The sequence below is a fragment of the Teleopsis dalmanni genome, chromosome 1 (genome assembly GCF_002237135.1).
Source record: "Teleopsis dalmanni isolate 2A chromosome 1, ASM223713v2, whole genome shotgun sequence".
In the NCBI taxonomy this organism is placed as follows: Eukaryota; Metazoa; Arthropoda; class Insecta; order Diptera; family Diopsidae; genus Teleopsis; species Teleopsis dalmanni.
Window position 1 is genome coordinate 55,993,940 of NC_051846.1, and position 20,007 is coordinate 56,013,946.

At 26.8% G+C, this 20,007-nt stretch overlaps 1 protein-coding gene across 1 annotated transcript in view; it reads left to right on the forward strand.

Annotated features, from left to right (window-relative positions):
* The window catches only part of LOC119666469 (putative uncharacterized protein DDB_G0277255), a 55,491-nt gene extending 37,623 nt beyond the window's left edge, over positions 1-17,868 (forward strand). Inside the window, exons 6-11 of the mRNA XM_038075750.1 lie at positions 13,532-13,705; positions 13,809-14,871; positions 16,468-16,615; positions 16,755-16,981; positions 17,059-17,453; positions 17,530-17,868. Coding sequence (XP_037931678.1) covers positions 13,532-13,705; positions 13,809-14,871; positions 16,468-16,615; positions 16,755-16,981; positions 17,059-17,453; positions 17,530-17,868 — 2,346 coding nt within the window. The remainder of the gene's footprint in view (positions 1-13,531; positions 13,706-13,808; positions 14,872-16,467; positions 16,616-16,754; positions 16,982-17,058; positions 17,454-17,529) is intronic.
* The last annotated feature ends 2,139 nt before the right edge of the window (positions 17,869-20,007 follow it).

Sequence of the window (20,007 nt, forward strand, 5' to 3'; positions counted from 1 at the left end):
ACTAAAGTTGACAACTTTATTTTTCATTAAAAAGCTCATTCAATGCATCATTAAACAAAATTCCACCCAGTGGCACCTCTTCAGCTTATTGTATTCTTCTGAATGTGAATAAAAACGCGGTTTTGGCGCCAATATATTTAAATCTTAAACTTGTTTTGGATTTTAATGAAATTTTTGTAATGCGTTGACTTTATTCAGATTTACAGAGATCACTTAATCGATTTATTGCAAATTTAAAGTTACTACACAAACATTAAACTTGTGCTTTCTGTAATAACACGCCTACCTTTCCCGAATTTCATGCCTGTTAGTTTCAGTTAGTTCCAGTTTGTTAGCTAATAACAACTTTTACAATGCGTTGATTTTAATGTGTACTCGTACCGTATCTTTTTATGCATAAATATTGCACGCACTTGACCATAAATAATGTTTACAGATATATCCATTCAATGAAAATGCTGCAAAATATATATTTGCATATTATTCAAAAATGATTATACAAATTACTCTGCCAATGTCATGCAAGTTTTCATCCATTTATTTGCATATTGTGCCTTGTGCCTTGTGCTTTGTGCGTTGTGCGTTCAGAGACGCATTTTCCCCCATTTTCAGGCTTAGAGATCCACTCTTTCGGTTTTTCAGTTGAATGTGACTTGCATCATTTGTTGCGTTGGTCGTCACAGTTTGCTTGCAGTTTGTATTCGGATAAATATTGTTTATGGTTATGTACGCCCCTTTCATGGAAGCAATAAAAATCCTACTCTAAAACCTTGAAGTTTATCTTATCAATTTTATTATTCATTATTGCACTTACATGAGACTTTGTTTGATAAATGTGTTTTATTATTTTTTATATAAATATTTTGATATCATAAAGCCTGCAATATTTTTATTTTATTATTGTTTAATAAACATTTTTCAGAAAATATTGATATTCACAAGTTTGTAGAGTTTTGTTTCTGCTTTTAATGTTAATACGTACTTCTTTGTAATAACGTTTATGTTATTGCACACAAGTTTTTAATAAATCACGAACTTAAAAGGTTTACAAAAAATAACAACCAATAAAAATTTAGATGTCGGTATTTTAACATCATATTGTTAGAATATTATAAATAAACTTATTGCAATCCAAAAAATATAGTATTTTTCTTTTAAAAAAAATGTTTTTCAATAAAATTATACATACTCGTATCCTAATATATATATTATCTATAAATATTTTAAATTAGAAAATAATACATACTCATATCCTAATATATCTATTATCCATAAATAATTAAGATTAGACAATAATACATACTTGTATCCTAATCTGTCTATTATTTATAAATATTTTAGATTAGAAAATAATACATACTTGTATCCTAATGTATCTATTATCTATAAATATTTTACATTAGGAAACAATACACTCTCGTATCCTAATATATATATTATCTATAAATATTTCACATTAGAAAACAATATATACTTGTATCCTAATGTATCTATTATCCATTAATATTTTACATTAGAAAATGATATATACTCGTGTCTTAATGCATTATTGTTCCAAATTTATAAACTCCTCAATATTATTAAATTTAGATAGTTTTTTTTAATACCTTATAGGTATTATTAATACAAATAAAATATAAGAAGCAAGTAGGTTCCTTAAAGAATGCTGTAGCATGCTTGATTATTGAATCTGTGTTACTTTGACGAAATTACATGTTTTCCTTGCGTGAAAACTGTGTATGCTAACATTTTATATATCTACAAGACACTATTTTTACAAATACTAAGAAATAGTTTGAGTTGCAATCTGCAACTCTCACATCTATTATCACAGACATAACACATCACTTAACACGTGCCCGATCTAGTTTGGTGAAAGTAAAGACCATATAACACACAGGTTCAAAATTGTCACGGTTTAAGTCCTGTCTTTTGCACCCCAAAAACTATATATGGACAACAAAACCAATAGATTTCTCCAAATATCTTTAATGATTGATAATTGACGATATCCGAAACAGCTATCATCTTTTCATTACAAAACTTTCTATTGGATGATTTTATATAACTCCATACTTTTATGTATAAATTTTTTGGATGATTCAAACCTGGATAGTCTTAGGCCATCTGGATTTGTCGTTTAATAAAGTAAAAACTTACTTTGATTGAAAGTTTTCTTTCCTAACAATTAACTGAAATATTCACAAACTAATTTATTGGACAGGTTATGCAACGAATCTTTTATCATATAATATATTTAATTTATCTATCTAGGCATAACAGAATATCACAGTGATATTCAGTAATTTAATACTACCATTTGCTGTTATAGAGAAAAAAATGAAATGCCATGGAATAAATTTTTGATTTCGGCTCAACAGTAGTATATTAAGTATTTATTTTTAATCTAATCGTTATTATTTTTAGTAAGTATGGAATACTACAACATACCTACACCGCGAATAAGTTGGTCAACTGTCTAATCCTAATTGTTTTAAACGATTATTAAGCTTTTTATGAGGCTGAGCATCTTTGGAAATCTGTCAAGTTCCATATATTGTAAGGGTAATAGTCGCCAATGTGAATTAGTCTGTTCTTGATTAGTTTAGGGCATTCGCAGAGACGTTTCATCATCCATCCAATGTGATTTTTTCGTCTATTATTTTTTTTTTCAAATTTTACACTCGCATACGTAATCATAAATGCTAGAATATATTAAACTTCATTCTTATACAATATGAACTACACTATATGAACTAATAATTTATTTCATAAAGTTTTCCTTTCTTTATATCAAAGAACCCTGATTTTTTATGCAACCCTAAAAAAATAAAATAACTAAGATTATTTAGAAAATCAATATTTTTTTATTATCTATCTAGTCGTATACGTAATACATCTTTAATAAAAATTATATTTGACATCAGATAAATAATGATAAAGTATCATAAATATATAATTTTTGGTATTGAAAATGTCGATAAAGTAACAATTTTTTATAAACATTAATCATTAAATTGATAAGTAAACTTTGGTACCATAAATTTTGAACAGACTATTTGTTTTGACTTTTCATAGCAGTTATCTACGGAGATAGTTGAATTTGTTAATATTTTGAAAGCACCCAATAAATTGTGGCTATATATACTAGTGGTGAGAAGAGATTGATATTTGGAACTATCGATAGTAAGCTATAGGTTTTCAAAACTAACGATAGATTCGACAGTAACTCAATGAGAATAAAAAAGTTTAAGAGTTTTAAGAGTTATTTTCTGTTCAGCGCCTTGCAGTTCTCTTCATCTCTCTTGCTCCTGTTAAAGTAGATTTTGACATGTCATCAGTCTCACATAAATCTATTCAGTTTGCTTTCTTAGCGGATGGTCAAAATTCAAACGAAATGGAATTTAATCTCTTTTTAGATAGAAATGAGAAAGAAGTGAATGCTGATAAAATTTTGGATATGTCTTTTTTTGTATACTCTATTTATTCTTTTGGTCTTGAAAACTATTTAACATTCATCTTTTATCAAGTTATATGCGTTTGTTGTATACACTTTTCATATACTTGGGTCATTGTTGTCCTATAAATAATTTTCTAGTGCGATAACAATATATAATATATTTCGTTATCACATATTGTTACAATCTTACAAGACTAATACTCAAAGTAGTCATTTTCAGTCATTTTTACTTCTATAGATTTCAATGCATAGTGCAGATCTATTACGAAGTGCTTTCTTACCTAAATGCTTCTCTACCAAAACCTTTTGTTTCTTTCTTTCTTTGTTAGTTTCTTTTGTTTTGCCTTTTTTTTCAATTTTTATTTTGTGTTTTAGTGGTTTTTTTCTTTTATTTTATTTTATTTTTTCTTTTATTTTGTTTTGTTTTTTCTTTTTGTTTGAGTTGGCAAGATAAAATGGTTTCCGAAAGTGGAAGAGGCTAAACATATAAAACAATAACGTTTAAAAACCCTCAAGCAAATGCTTTTCTACTTGATGGACAGTGTAAGCCTATATCTAGAGTCTCGCTACCAACTGCTTATGTCCTCTTTGTTTGAGATGGCGACCATTATATAACATTTCTTATGCTTTTATCTCGACCTCTTAAAACTCAGATCTTAAATTGTTCAATCCCATGCTGTAAGTAGCTTAAATAGCTCCTTACGTATTTTATTTTTCTGCTCAAAAAGTATAGGGATTTTGTTGTTTGTTAACTACTACTTAATAGACCTTTTTAATAGATTTTTTTGTTACGTTGTTTTTGTTTTTTTGTTATGTTGGTACACCCTTTCTTGACATATGGTACAAATTTGAGCGCCATCTGTCTGTCAATTCTGTGTCTGTGCATTTAGCGATTTTTACTATGGAAAATTCTTTTTGTACGCGATTTTTTGACCACATGGCACCACTGTCATCGCTCAGGCACCATATTCGCCACATCTGGATCCGTGCGACTTTTTCCTAAGTCGATTGAATCGGTAAAAGAGGATTCGCAGAAGAAACTAAAAGCCATACCTTCACGGGCCTACGAAAAGTGTATGGAAGATTGGGTTAAGCGTTGGCATATGTGTATTGCTTCAGAAGGAGCTTATTTTGAAAGAGATAAAATAAATTTGGAATAAAATTTAAATTTGTGTTTTATTTACAAAATCCGAGTACTTTTTGAGCAGAAGGTATACATTATCTGTTTCCTCATAAAGAACCTAATTTTATAAAATATTGGAATTGTATACAGTGTACAATGAACAGGGTCTGAGTGATGTTTATCTGAAAATCGGTTTTATGGGATTGAAGTCTTGAATGTACTGTGAAATAATAGAAAATGTTAGTCTAAAACCTTTACTTATATATGCATGCCTTCCTAACTGTTCTTCAATATAATTTTGCATTTGTTGAGTGTATATTAATTAATTAGTGCAAAAATAGATTTGCTTTTTCTGTTTTTATCTTATCGGAAATAAATTAAAGTAAATAAATACAAAAAGAGTAAATAATCACCAATTTTTTCCGCTGTTGTCATTATTTACATACTCCGTAAGTATGTATGTACATTCACTGGTATATCACTTCAATGAACTCATTTGTATTTCGTAGATACAAAAACACATTTGGCCAATTACACATTAGTTATGTGCTGTGTTATCTATCGAACTAACACAATTGCTGTATAATTGTGTATTCTCCGTTTCCGAAACCTCAAACAAACGAAACCTCAATTGTATCGAATTTGGAAAAGTTGTTGTTGTGTTTGTGTCAGTGAAATGTTTGCAGCGCATTAAATCAGTGCAAAAAATTCACCAAAATTTGCAAGTTTAAAAAGTGCAAAGTAAATTTCCATTTCAGTTAATAAAAAATTGCTAACAAAGCAACAAAAGCTGCGCTATTAAATGAATTACAAGAATAAATAAAAATGCAAAAATAAAACAAACGTTAATTGTGGAAAATTAAGTAAATTAATTTTAATCAAATCTCTTGTTAATTAAAAGAGACTAAGTACAAAATTAAAAAAAAAAAACAACAACAACAACATTTAAATGAATGTGTTTTACAATTTGTGCACTTTGTTAAGGTGATACGAGCTTGAACCAAAACAATCTCATAAATGAAGCTAAATAAATTTAATTCATTTGTATGAAATGGAACTGAAATTCACGGACGAACGGAAAGGTGCGTGTATCTGAGCAATTAAATACTTAAATTGTTATTATTTTATGGGTCTGAGTTTATCTTGCAATTTTTCTTATTTATTATCACAAAAATTATTTGGAAAAAACGAATCCAATTAACATACTAACTAACTCTGCTATATGTGAGCAAAATGTATCTCGTTATTTATCAGACCTGGCAATCGTTTAACTGTTCAACTTTGAAATATAAGTTTCCTTTTTTTTTTGTTAGGCGTTGCTCCTGTTTTTCAAAATAGTAAAAAAAAGCAAGAAAATGCATATACCAAATACGTATAGTTTGTGCTTCTCTTTATTTTCCGCAATTCAATTCGATTCGATTCGATTCTATTATTAACCAAGTTAGTTATCAATATTTGGTGCTTTCTGTCGTTAAAGTTGAAACATTTTAGCCTTTTTAAGTGACATTAGCTGCTCTAAATCACGTAGATACATTTTAATGTGCCTAAAAAATGCGTTGTCAATTCGTTATCTCAATCATTTAATCGTTATTTTTTCCGTTCGAACGTTCGCAGTTTTCATTTTGAATTTATAAAAGGAAAATATATATTTTTTTTATTTTATTTAAAAAAATTTATGGTTTTGTAGTACATAAACTTACCAGTTTACATATGCAATATTGAATGTAGTCAACTCTTTAAATTTGCATACAAATTTAATTGTATAATATTTAAAAGAAAAATTGTTTCCGTTTTTAGTGAAGTTTATAATTTTTCAAAACTTGACTCCAATTACTGTGGGTAAAAATGGTTTTGGTGGAAGTGCCTTTCGGTTATTTTCTACTTAATAACTGCGATACATAAATTTATGTGAAAAAGTGATATTGTTATGTTATACGTTAATTTCCAGTTGAAAATTATATTTTAAATTATATATATGTATACTAAATTATATGTTAAATAATAAATTATTAATATATTTTTTATACAATATATACATGAAGACTCGTTTAGCAATTAAAGCAACGCTACAAATTGTATACACAAATAGATTATAATTATGATAGAAGCATAATTATATTAACAACATAAATTATAATTAAGATTTAAAAATAAAAATATCGACTTCAATTCAAGGAAGATACTAATTATATTTATTTATTGTAAAATGCATATATGAACAAAATATAAAAAATTCAAACATAAGCAATAAATTTTAATATATTTTGTTGAATATAAGCGACACAAACTATAGAAGATCAGAATCAGAAGACTTTAATTATTTATTATTTTATTGGCTAATAGTATACTACGAAATAAAAAGTCGAACTTTTTAAATTAATTGATAAGGCTACTAAACATTTTTAGTTCAAGAATAATATTTTATTAACTCTTCAGAAAGAATTTAAAACATTATTAGGACCTACAGGAAAAAATGGTTCTACATAAATTTTTATTTCTTTATTCACATATAATCATTAAACATTAACTTTATTCTTATCTCTTCCATTATTTATTTCATTTATAATAAATCTAGAGCTTTGGGAGCTCTGTATCTAGAATATAAAGTACTTTTGTATAACAGCATCATAAAACCAATTTGGACATAAGATATCCAGCTATTTAGTATTACTACTGCTTCAAATATTAGAATTATCCAAAGAGCTCAGCCAAAAATACTGCGTACAATTACTGGTGCCCCATGGTATATTAAAAATGAAAATGTCCACCGAGATCCACAAATTCCCTTAGTTAAAGCTGAATTTGACAATGTGAGAAAAAAAATACAATTAAAGGCTGACAGAACATGTTAGCAAGGAATCTCGCACTGTTACCCATTACTCTCCGCCTAAAAAGAACGTCCAGTCATTAATTAAAATTCAATAGCTTTAAGTAAAAACCCCACTCTTCTGTTTAGTAACCTGATAAAGTTTAACTGCTTTCTTAATAAACCACCTAACATTCACTCCAATGAAATTTAATCCATTGATCTAAGTGAGGTTCCCAAACATCCCAAACATCATACGGTTTATTGAAGTCACGGGGAAAGTACTAGACATGTTTTATGGCAATAGCAGATAAAATACGTTGAAGTTTCACTCTACATTTCACAGAATGTGTTGGTGTCGATTACTTTTTGCCCCATCTTTTAAAAATTGGTCAATAACATAAGCATATCCATATGAAAACCATTTGTTGATTTTAATTTAGAACTATTTACACTAGGAAACCTGCTATATTATCGACCTGAAAGAATTTTAGGACCACGTTCAAGAGATAATAATAATACAAAAATGATTGCTACTTCTATAATGCTTATAATGATTCCAAGACTCTTTTGATTGCTTATTATATATTCATTTTTACTAATCACTTTTTTTTTGGTAACAATCTATTTGTCCCTCACACATTATCTATTTTTAGATGACTCAGATAAATACTTGTAAAGCAATCAATAATGCATCAGTATCAGATAAATAATTTTAATGCAGTCAGTATTATTGCAATAGTTCTATATAAACCAAATGCATTTAAAAAACTATAGATAATGCGCTCATAATATAGAAGCTCAAGAAGTCATTCATCAACTTGCTTTCCATTCTCTCTTTGCTTAAAATTGAGATTTTTTGACACCATTGATATAGCGATGCATTTCATGCCAAAAATGTCATAATCATAATGTCACTAACAGCTTTAAATGACAGTTCTGCCGGTCGAATCAAGTTCTGTAATTCATAAGAACGATAATAAAGATTCTCAAACATTAATTTCTCAATTTTTTAGAAGTTTTTTCGTCATTCTAAATCTTATTTATTAGTTGGATCCTAATTTTCAAATGTCATCTTTTTAGTTTCCTAAAATTTTTTGTTATTTTTAGACATTAAATATCGGCATTTGCGCTTTTATACATTTAAGATTTCGTAAGTACTTTATATGATTTATATATCTGTTATATCATAACAGTTATATGGGATCCATTGAAGGTTTGTAAGTTATAAAACAAGGCTTTTATATAATAAATAATTAAAAACAGTGGAGGGATCCATTAGCAAAATATTGCATACTTAATTTTGACATATAAACTTCTATATTTTAGACCTTCGTTTATACAATGCACTTTAGTAAGTGAAATTAGTAATAAAGATATAGAAAATGTTTAACTTCACAAAACCCCCAGTAACAGTTTTTATTAATATTATCCCTTTGTTATGTACATTATCTTCTTATCTATAGTTGTTAAATGATATCTTTCGTTTCAAAGTGAATTGCAAAAGAAGATAAGTATCTTTGCGAAATAATATTGCATAATTATATATTCAATTTGTTAATTATAGTAGATAGGCGTGTATACTTTTAAATACATACATTAAATATATAATATAAAATTAAGTTAAATTAGATACAAAAATTAGATTAGATCTCATATGTATAATAATTCTGTAAAATTCGATTATATATTTATATGCATATAAATACAAGTCATTTTAAAATAATTATATATATATAATATAAAAGATAATAACACAATAACGTCAAACCTCTAATGAACCAAATAATATTGACGTAATATCTGCTACAAAAATATTTAATTAAAATTAATTTTATAATTTAAAATAATAGTACTTGTCTCACTCAACTAGCTGTTAGTGCTACGAACTTTTGATAATATTTACTTCCAGGCCCGTATTCAGAAGTTTACTTTAAAAAACTATCAGAGAGTGCAAAAAAATGTTGATGACTTATATAAAACGCCACATTTGAAGAGCACGTCAAAAAATAAGAAATAAATATTTTTATTTTGTTAGTAATAAATAATATATATTATTTTTTCTTGTGTTTTATAATTATTCAAAACTCGTGCACCTTTAACACTTTGTCGAAGGTTTAGCTCGTTACGTTCCTTTCTACCTTTCTCTTAATTATATGACTAATAGTTTATGAATAATTATAGGCAGATAATAATAAATCTGTCTATAAATAATTTCATAGAGAAAGAGAGACTACTTTAGTGCTACAATGGTTCATTTTTTTAATATCTACATTTTTAACCGATTCTTTTCCCAAACATCCTTATTTTCCTTTTTATTTTCAAAACTTTGTAGTTTATGGAACACCAGTTCTCAATATAATTACTTATCTAGTCAGACAATTAATACCTCCATCATGTTGATATTTTTATTTTCCAATGAAATATAGGATTTTGTAAATTATGGGTTTTCAAACCAATTTATCTGAAAAAAATTTGGACAATTCGTACCATTAATCGTTGGACAAAAATTTTAATAACAATATTTAATGGATAAAAATGTGACCATTCTAAATCTTTTTATTCTATCTAGTCCTATTTAAATACTAAATAAAAATCCATATTCGCTTATGGAAACTATATTTCCCCACGTTACAGTTGTTACAATTAAATTAAAAAATGAACTAAAGCTGCTGGAAGAAAGTACCAGCAGTTGCAGATAATGCAAAAATAAGACAAAATAATACACCAGTAGAATTGCATATATCTTTACAAATTGTTTCTTGACACATTATTGATCTCACAAATTCTGACTATATATAAAAATCATATATAATATATATGATATATATATGATATATATATGATATATATATGATATATTGATATAATATATAATATATATATATGATATATATATATATATATATGATATATATATATTACATTTTATAATTATTATTACTTATGAAAGGGAATGTACAATGGTTCAAGAAGATATTTTCCATTATCTTTTATTTTAGATAATTTTATTCTTTATTCCAAAACTTCGCAGGAATCATTGTCATTTCTTTTAAGTGACGTTAGTTCAATATACATTTTTATATCTCTTCTGTTGTGATTTGAAGTAGTTTTCACTTTAGTAAGTTTATAGTTCATTATATACTTTGCTCTCCACTGTTTGGGCCTAACAGAATTCAATAAAGCTGTTTTCTTACCATTCGCGAATAATCTCATAACCCATATATAATATCAAAAATTCGTACATTAATTTAAAATGCAATTTATGAGAAATAATCTATCTAAGTAATATATAAGATTCAAATTTTACCAAAAAAAAATTATACGATTTCATGATTACAAAAACTTTTAAATAAATAATTAAAAATAGTATTTATACTATTAAAAAAAAACATTTCAGGTAATAAAATTAATTGGCTCACCCAAATCAGTTAAGCTTATTTTAATTTTTCACTTTTCGTTTCGTACTTTCAAGAACATTAAAAAAATCAATGGAAAATCAAATGCCAAGCATTTCTGGAGGCTAAAGCAATTCACTTTTTATTGTTGGGAAAACCTTGAATTTTCAATTAAATTTGAACAGAAACAGAATTTCTAATTGTAGATTCATTGGTAATGTTTTGTTTATGAGAAATATGTGAACTATTCTATGTATCTGTAAGTTCTGAATTCTCCATGGTAATTACTTGTAAATTTGAAACAATAAACTTTTAATGCTCTTTATGCTTATAATCATATATAAAATTTATTAGAGCATAAATTTAACTAAATTGAATATTTTTAACGGAAGTTCATTATGCTTCAACAATTTTCAGCACATCTTTTTAAATAAAAACACTGTATACATATATATATATATATATATATATATGCATTTGATTTTAACAAAATAGTAAAATTGTTTTAAATATGTTAAAGCATTCCATGTTACGTGTGAATAAATTTGGTTTACATTTGAAAGGAGCTCATAATTACTGATGATGTAAACTTTATTATATCGTTAAATGAAACTATCTATTTGTTAATAATATATACAATCTATTAGTTTTTAAATAGCATTTTGCATAGTAATGCTATTTAAAACTTTACATAAATAAAATAGTTTTTGTCTACTTTTCTGCTTGCGATTAGTCAAAGTTTTCTTTTACTTTACCTAATGAGTAGAAATATTCATTTTTTATAAGAGTAGTGCTTTATGTACTAGTCCCCAAGTGTACTATATCTTAAGCAATGCCAATTAGTTTTATAGTTGAAAATTCGCAGTGACTGAGACCAACATGGAATTAACATCACTCACACAATGTAAAAAATATCGACAAATACTCAATGTTAAGAGAACAATTGCTTTATCGAATTACTATATTGTTTTGAATCGAGACATCCTTCAGTTCAAAACATTTTTTATGTAATAGTAATAATTTCTTTATAAATAGTGTATGTTTATACCTATTCTTATCGCATCTCTTTGGCATATTTTTTATATGGAGTGTGTATGAATTTTATATGAAAAATAGCAAATATTGCTCTATATTTGACGAATTAATTATAGTAGAGTTGTATTGTTCACCTAAACTTATCTTGTAGGCAAACGATTTAAAAAGGAAGGATATTATATTATATTATTACTTCTTTGACTACTAGATTACTAGTACAGATTCATTTTTTGGTAGACAATAAGTACAATAAACAATTTTTTCCCATATTCGCAAGTTTATTCATGTAAAGAAAAACATAAAATTAATTATAATAATACTTTTAATATAATAACACTTTTCATAATAATTTTGTTTTTTAACGGACTAGTTTGTCAGTAGTTAGATAATACACAATATTTTGTTTTTTAAAAGATTTTATTTGAACCGATATTTCGACTATATTCTATAGTCATCATCAGGGTAACTTTTCTCAAAAAATATTTATTACAGTTTCAAAAATATACTGATCTTGGTCTAACTGCTATATAAAAGTGGCAATTTAACATTGACATTAAACAATCTTATATTCATTCGTAGCGAAATATTCAAAAATCTCTGTATTTGGTTTCGTTCATACTTAATTCTGGTTAATTTATGACTAAAACTCTATTTACCCAACATAAGTAATAGTGATTTTGCTCTTTCATTGTGATTTTCCTCTTTTAACTGATTTTGTTTCGCTAAAAACCTGTTCACACAGCAAATCTTAAATTTATCTTAATTTGGTTTATCATATTTGTTTATTTACAAAAAAAATTATGCTTACTTGTGCTGTGTGAATAGACTATTAGTCACTATATGTGGATAAGGCAACACATGTTCTCTATCACATTAAGTCCATATATTTTTATTATTTTTATTTTACTATTATAGCTCAAATTGAGTTAGTGTGGACCAAATATGCTGCAAATTGTTTGATGTAATAAATCAAACAATAATGCATACAATTACAGTACAATTGTATGCATTATAACGGAAAGTCTGATCTCATAGCTAAATATATGTATATATAATTCAAATAAAAAAATATTTAATGAAGTGCAAAATTTATCTACAAAAATGTCTAAAATTAGTATAAGAATATTAATTATTGAAATTCTTTTAATTATCAATTTTATTTTGTTCGAAATTGCCAAAAAAAAAAAACATAATAAAACAGCGAGGTGTCAGAATTATATGTATTAACTTTTAAAAATAAAAATATTAAACACCATCCATTGAGTTCCAAGATAACAAACGAAAACATTTGTTTTTTATTTTTATATATTTAAAAAAAAAGTGCATGAAAATCACTCTTAGATTTCTGCAACTGAGTATATTGTTTATTTGAGAAAGAGTGTAAGGAGCGAGATAAAGTCGAGCGTTCAAATGAAAGAGCCATGATTATCATCAGTAGCGATAAGTGACCGCCCGCCCAGACGTCTACCGTTTTCATTATTAGAGTTAAACTGTGCTTTCGCATTTAGTTAGCAGTTGAGTTTTATTAACCCGTTTCCACACAAATACTACTTGCACATATCTACAGTATACTTACTCATATTATACTATATGTATTTTTATATAAAATATTATTTTACTTAATAGTAATATTAATTTCTCTTTACTCTTTTTCTATTTGAGTTTTCTATGTGTGTATTTCATGTCTTTGTTTTAATTACTTATTGCAGGGAAAAGTATCGCATGAATCCATTAAGCAACTTGTACTTGAAGCAGAGCATTTAGTACGTGACGAAGCGCTCAAGACGCCAACCAAGCAAAAACATTCCGCCGCTTTGAAAATATCAACAACAGTGAAGAAACGCGAAGTCATTATGCCGGGACCCATTAAACAGCGTGTACAGGTGAGTGAATGCAATAAGCATATGGTTTTTTGTTATTTCATATGTATATACTCCAAAAAAAATAATAATAATAAAAAATAAATAATATCATTTTCTTTGTCAGGAGTGGCTGGAGCATCAACCTACAACACCGTCACAAATGCATAACAAAACTCATGATACGCTAAATGGTAGCAATAATCTTAAAGGTGCTAACAATCGTACTGACGATTGTGAAGCTTCTGGTGAAGCATCTGAAACAGATTCTATACCACAACAAGTCTCTGATTCTTCAGAAGGTTTTACCGATTCTATAGCAACTTGCATGCAAACAAGCACAAATTCTTATGGAAATTCTACAGAACATATGGGTGGGTCTGCAGAACCCATCATGATAACAAATAGTAATGCTGTTGTACATGGTTGTGGCAGCAGCAATCAAAGTTTAAATATCGTCAAAACAGTCAATAGACGTCAAAATAATACACGTCGTAAATCTGAACGTCCATGGTCAGTATCGTGTTTGTCACAATTAACCACTGCAACACAAGTAGCTAAAAATGTGAATAATACAAATGATCTGGCTACACATTCGATAAGTGAATCAGCATTAGATTCATTGTCACCAAGACGTCCGCGTGTTGCGTCCACATCAGCTGCACATAACAGGTCAGCTGTTAAAACGTATGATAGTAAAGGTTCACTTAAGCGTCGCAAAACACGCAAGAAGAAACTTTCAAACTCTACAACAACAACAGCTGCTGCTGCCGCCGCTTATTCAATAGGCAAAAAAACCGATTCCGGTTCAGAAGAGACGACCGAAATTCCTAAATTAACACACACGTTGCTAATGAAATCATGTGAATCAATGTCAGCTCAGCAAATACAAGAAATAACTGCGGCACTGTTGAATTTGCAAAAAAGTACCGCTTCAACATCAACGGAACTAATTGCTAATGTCAATGCCACTGCAACAGCATCAAAACAACAACAGCAGCAACAACAACAACAGTTGCAACAACAGCAGCAGCAACAGCAACAACAAAATGAAAGCGAAGAAGAAGCACAATTGATGAAACCCAATTTCCGTGTTGGCTCATACACTACAGCGTATATGCGAAGTGAGGCGCGTTTAGGCTCATTAGCTGCATTAGCCACATATATGAATGATGAGGAGCAGCAAGGAGGTAAGTTACAATACTACGTATTTAATATGTATTTAAAAATATATAAGCTTTTAAGCTTATTTATTTTTATTAATTCATTTATAAAGTTTTATATGTTAATTTTATTTTGATTTATTTTTTATTTTTATTTTTTTGTTTATAACCACAAAATTGCTTTTTGTTATTAGTTTAAAATTAAACTATTTACAATTTAATTTATTTCTTTAAGTTATATATATATTTAACTTAACACTCTTTGTATTAACTATAAATATTGCACAATTTACTTTAAATACTCACTTTCTTTGCGTTTCAAGCCGTCACACCAGTGCCACAAAAGCGAGGTACTTTCATTATTTATGCAATTTTACAGTGCACCCATTAATTGTAATCTATTAAATGCTTCCATGTTTATATATTTCTTTTTATAACATCCAATGAAACAAAAAAAAACATTTTCAATATCAACTTTTTTATATAGTTTTTATCTATATGGTACAGATATATTCCAGATAAAAAAAATTGGTACAAAGTTTAATGAAAATACGAGTATACAAAAACAGTAGTATTTAATGTATAGAAAAGTTGATAAAAATATTATTATTTAAATTTGTTTTTTGAACTCATAAACATTAGCTCAGTTAAATAATAGATTGTAATGAATATAAGCTTAAATTTTTAAAAAAAAATTGCTGATGAATCAATATTTTGTTTATTGAAAACAGCTGTGACAAAATTAATATTACAAAATTTAAAAAAAAAATTAATAAAACTCTTAAAACAATTTTAGATAGATCTCAGTTTTATAAAAAAAAAACTAATATTATACAGTGAAAGCGTCCGGGTTTCATAAATGGACATCTCACTTAATCATACAATATTGTTAGTCCCCAGTTTAAATGTTTCATAAAAATTACATACTTTTAAGCGGAGAATTTTCTTTATTGAATAGTATAACTGGTTTCAATCCTGGTATATTTAGTGTTGGCCAAAGGAGTATCAGAAAACTTATTTGTTCTTTACTCCCCAACCTATATTACTTTACTCTATATATTCTATTATCCCAAACAAACTATTCTCTCCTCACTCAACCTTTCAATCCTTATACATGCATTCGTTTTCTCATTTTTGTTTTTTTCGTGCTATATAAATCTCCAAAAGTAACAATAACAACAATAATAATTTTTTATTTTCGTATTATATGCAAAAACAATTTTTTAAGAAGCTATTATTGAACGTGTAATTGCCCAACAGCCGGTACTGCGACCAGAAGAGTCCTATTATACCAATTTCACTATTGATTAAACAAAACCCATTAAAGCTTTGTAAACAAAGTCCAGAACTAAATCTGGAAAAGAGCTCTTAATCTGTTCTGGTGACAAAAATTCCATATGAAATAAGTTTCTTACTGCACTTAAGACTTAAGTTATATCAATGTGAAAATAAAAAAAAAAACACCCTGTAATGCTAGTGCTAACATATGTTATAGGTTAAGAGCGCTTTCACCTAAGAGTTTTCTTTCCTGAAAACCATTTACCTTTACTCTATATTATCTACTCTACAAATTAGCATTACTTTAATTATATTTAAATAAAATGTTATTCTTTTATTTCATAGAATATACCACAGGTACCGAAGATCATCATAGCAGCTTTTCAGAGACTGCCTGGGATAATTATCAAGAGAAATACAATTCAGAAAATTATTCTGAAGGCTTTGATTCAGATGCAGCACGACGTCTGCTAGAATTTGGCGATGATTATCGGTATGTGTTACCTTCAGCTATTGAAATATATATTATGTATTTAATATATAAACATGTATAAATATTATATATATATAAACAAAGAATATAAAAAATATATTTATATTAAATTTCGGTTTTCGTCTCCCACTTTTAACAGCAATTTTATCGATTCGCAATCAGATTGTTGTTCATCACTTTCGGCTGCCAACAATTTAGATTCATTGTCACCACCACGTATGGATTCATTGCAACAAAATGAGGCAAAAATTATAACACAAGACACAATTGTAAGTAGTGTCGATCACGCCAGACGTCGTCGAGCACTCGAATTAGAATACGAGCGTCGACGTAAGACATTAGAAGTACGACGTAAATCGTGTCAAGGTATGTGAAATGTTACTGTACATTCTATATTTATATATGATTTTTAAATTATTAATAATTAATTTTCTTTTTACTAGACTCTTCAGATAATCAACCGCGTAGTCCCACCATATCTTTGTCATCATCAGCTAATGCTTTGACACCGAAGAACGGTGAAAAGTTCAATTATCAACAACAACGTACAGATTCGATTAATCGTAAACTTGACTTTGGTATGAGTCATTCAGCGCAATCATTACGTCGCACCTCTGAAAGCGATACATCCACCAGACGGCGTAAAGTTGATGAACGTCGTCGTTCTTCTAGAAATTTAGAAAAAAGTATTAAACTAATACCAGCCACAACTTCATCTAGTTGTGATGATTCTGATGATGAAAAAGAAATGCGCAATTTATTAGAACAAAGTCGTAATCGTTTGGAAGATACACGTGCACTTAAAATACGTTGTCATCTATTACGTCCTGAAGATTATGTACGTAGTCAATTCTTTTATAATATTATTTTAAATTGATTTTATATTTTTTACTATTTTACTATTAATATTTTAGTCTGAAATCATTAACACTTGTCGCGACAACATACGTTGTCTGGAATCGGTACTACGTGGACCACCTGGTACTGTACTCTCAACGCAATGCGTTAGCCAGACTAAAGGTGAGTTAAGAATTTACTTCGTGCATGCCAATTGCAAATGTGCGCCCATTACACGTTTTATCGCACGCGCTATCGATTACATTTTGGATTTGAGCAATTTTCTTGAGAATTTTACGCTTTATAGATTTTTTATGAATACCCTAAGAAGTCTATATACACTAGTTAATTACAAGCTAATGCCGTTTAATAAATATTTATCATATTTTAAAAAAAGCTGTATAAAAAATGATTAAAGTACACATTATTATTTAAATATATATTATTATATTTATATAAATTATTTTATATTAAATTGCCTTATTTTTATATTTGTTTTTTTTCCTGTTTTTTTTTAAATTTTTAATTTTGTTGTATAGTTTTTTGATTAATTTTAATGTATAATAATTTTTGTAAAAATTTTTTCTGTAATTCTTTTATCAGAACCTCTTTTAATTTGTTTGAGTTATTTTTTTAAAGTGTTTAACGATTTTTTTTGATGTGTTTTATTCCTTATATATAATTATATGTAAAATTTTTTTATTTTTATTTTCTTCTATATAATTTTAATTCAGTTGATTTTTTTCTCTATAAATTACATATAATTTCTTTTTTTCTTTTCTGCCTTGATATAAATTTATTTTGCTTTTATTTTTTTATATATAATATGTAATATTTTTGTATTATATTAACGAATTTAAAGCAAGTATTTGATACTTTTAAATCTTATTACTTTGTACTTATAATTTATGCATTTGACATATTATTAATAATTATTTAGAGATTTTATTTATATTTAAAATTAATTAAAAATTTATTTACAATTTTATTTACATAAATATATTCTGTCTTAATAAAATAAAGTTTATATATATTTAAATTAATTAAACAAAACCCAAGACTTTTTATTTCAAATAAAAATATGTCTTCTTCATTTAGTCATTAAAAATATTTTGGCAATATATTTTTTGTTTATAATATATAAATGTTAATTCTGTATGATTTTCTGTTTAATTATTTTTATTTTTTGTGTTTTGTCAAATGTGCAATATTTAGTCTTGGTGGTTTTATTATAAATATATATTGTTGATTATTGCCTAATTAATGTTGTAAATATGCTTAATGTAAAAACGAAACAGAAACTAATCCAAAAAAATGCGCGGTAATGGGCACACCTTTGTTGTATATTTCCTATTTATATTATTATTTTTTTGTTAAATCTATATTGTGTTCATTTTTGTTTAATAAGTAATTTTTTTTTTGGTTGTAATTTGTGTTGTATTGTAGACAATAAATCTTTTTAGTATATTATATATATTTAAATTTTTAAAAAATAATATAATTAAAATTTATTTATAATAAAAATTTCGAACTCAATACTTTATAACTATTTACATAACTGTGAACTTATAATTTAAAATAATTTCTCTTGTGTATTTAAAATATTGTTAAAAAAATTGAATTAAATTTATTTAATTATTAATTGAATTATTAATTGAGTAATTAGTAAATTGATTACTCCTTATATAGTAATTTAAAAGGGTTTCCTAGAGAGATCAAACTTTTCACAAGTAAGTAGATAATATTTTATTATCACAATAATTTATGTTTTTAATATTTTTGATTGTTTTTTTAAACAATATTAAAAAAAAACCGTATACACGATACGTCTGCCAGTAATAAAAATTTTTTCCACACATGGTCTGGGTTGGAATCCTATTCAAGTCTGTTCTCTTTAAAACATATATAAAAAACCCTTGCTCGCTTTATCAGAGGAATAAAGCTCTACGCCTTTCTTAAATTTACACAAATTCCTACTCTAAAACTTAAATAGAGATTTAACTCTATCTGGTAATCAAAAAAAATAATAAAAAAAAATGTTGTCCTTGGTCGAGTTAGATTTTTTATTATCACTATTTTGGTTATTGATCACTGAACTGTGTACCAGACCCATCGTGTTTATTAAGTATCCTTACTTCATCAAAATTAAAATACGATTCGTTATAATACAATAAGTCAGTAGAATTGATTTTCAATCAACAGGTGTTAAATTACCTTTTAGATCATAACAAATGACGAATCCAATTAAATAATTGATTCCGTTGCAATAATTATAAAAATGGTGTGTATATTTCGAAATAAATTAATAATATATACCGCATTGTCATTCTTTTTTGAAATATATAAACAATTTTGCAAGAAAGATCTTATTTTATTAAATGTTAGAAACTAAATTAAAAATCGTCATTATTCTTTTTGGAATTATGTAAAGAATGTTCCAAAAAAGATTGAACTTCATAGTAAATATTATAAACTAAATTAATAATAACTCATACCTTTCTGTTACTCTTTGTAGAATTATATTGAGTTTCAAAAAAAAAAAAACTAAATTTAAT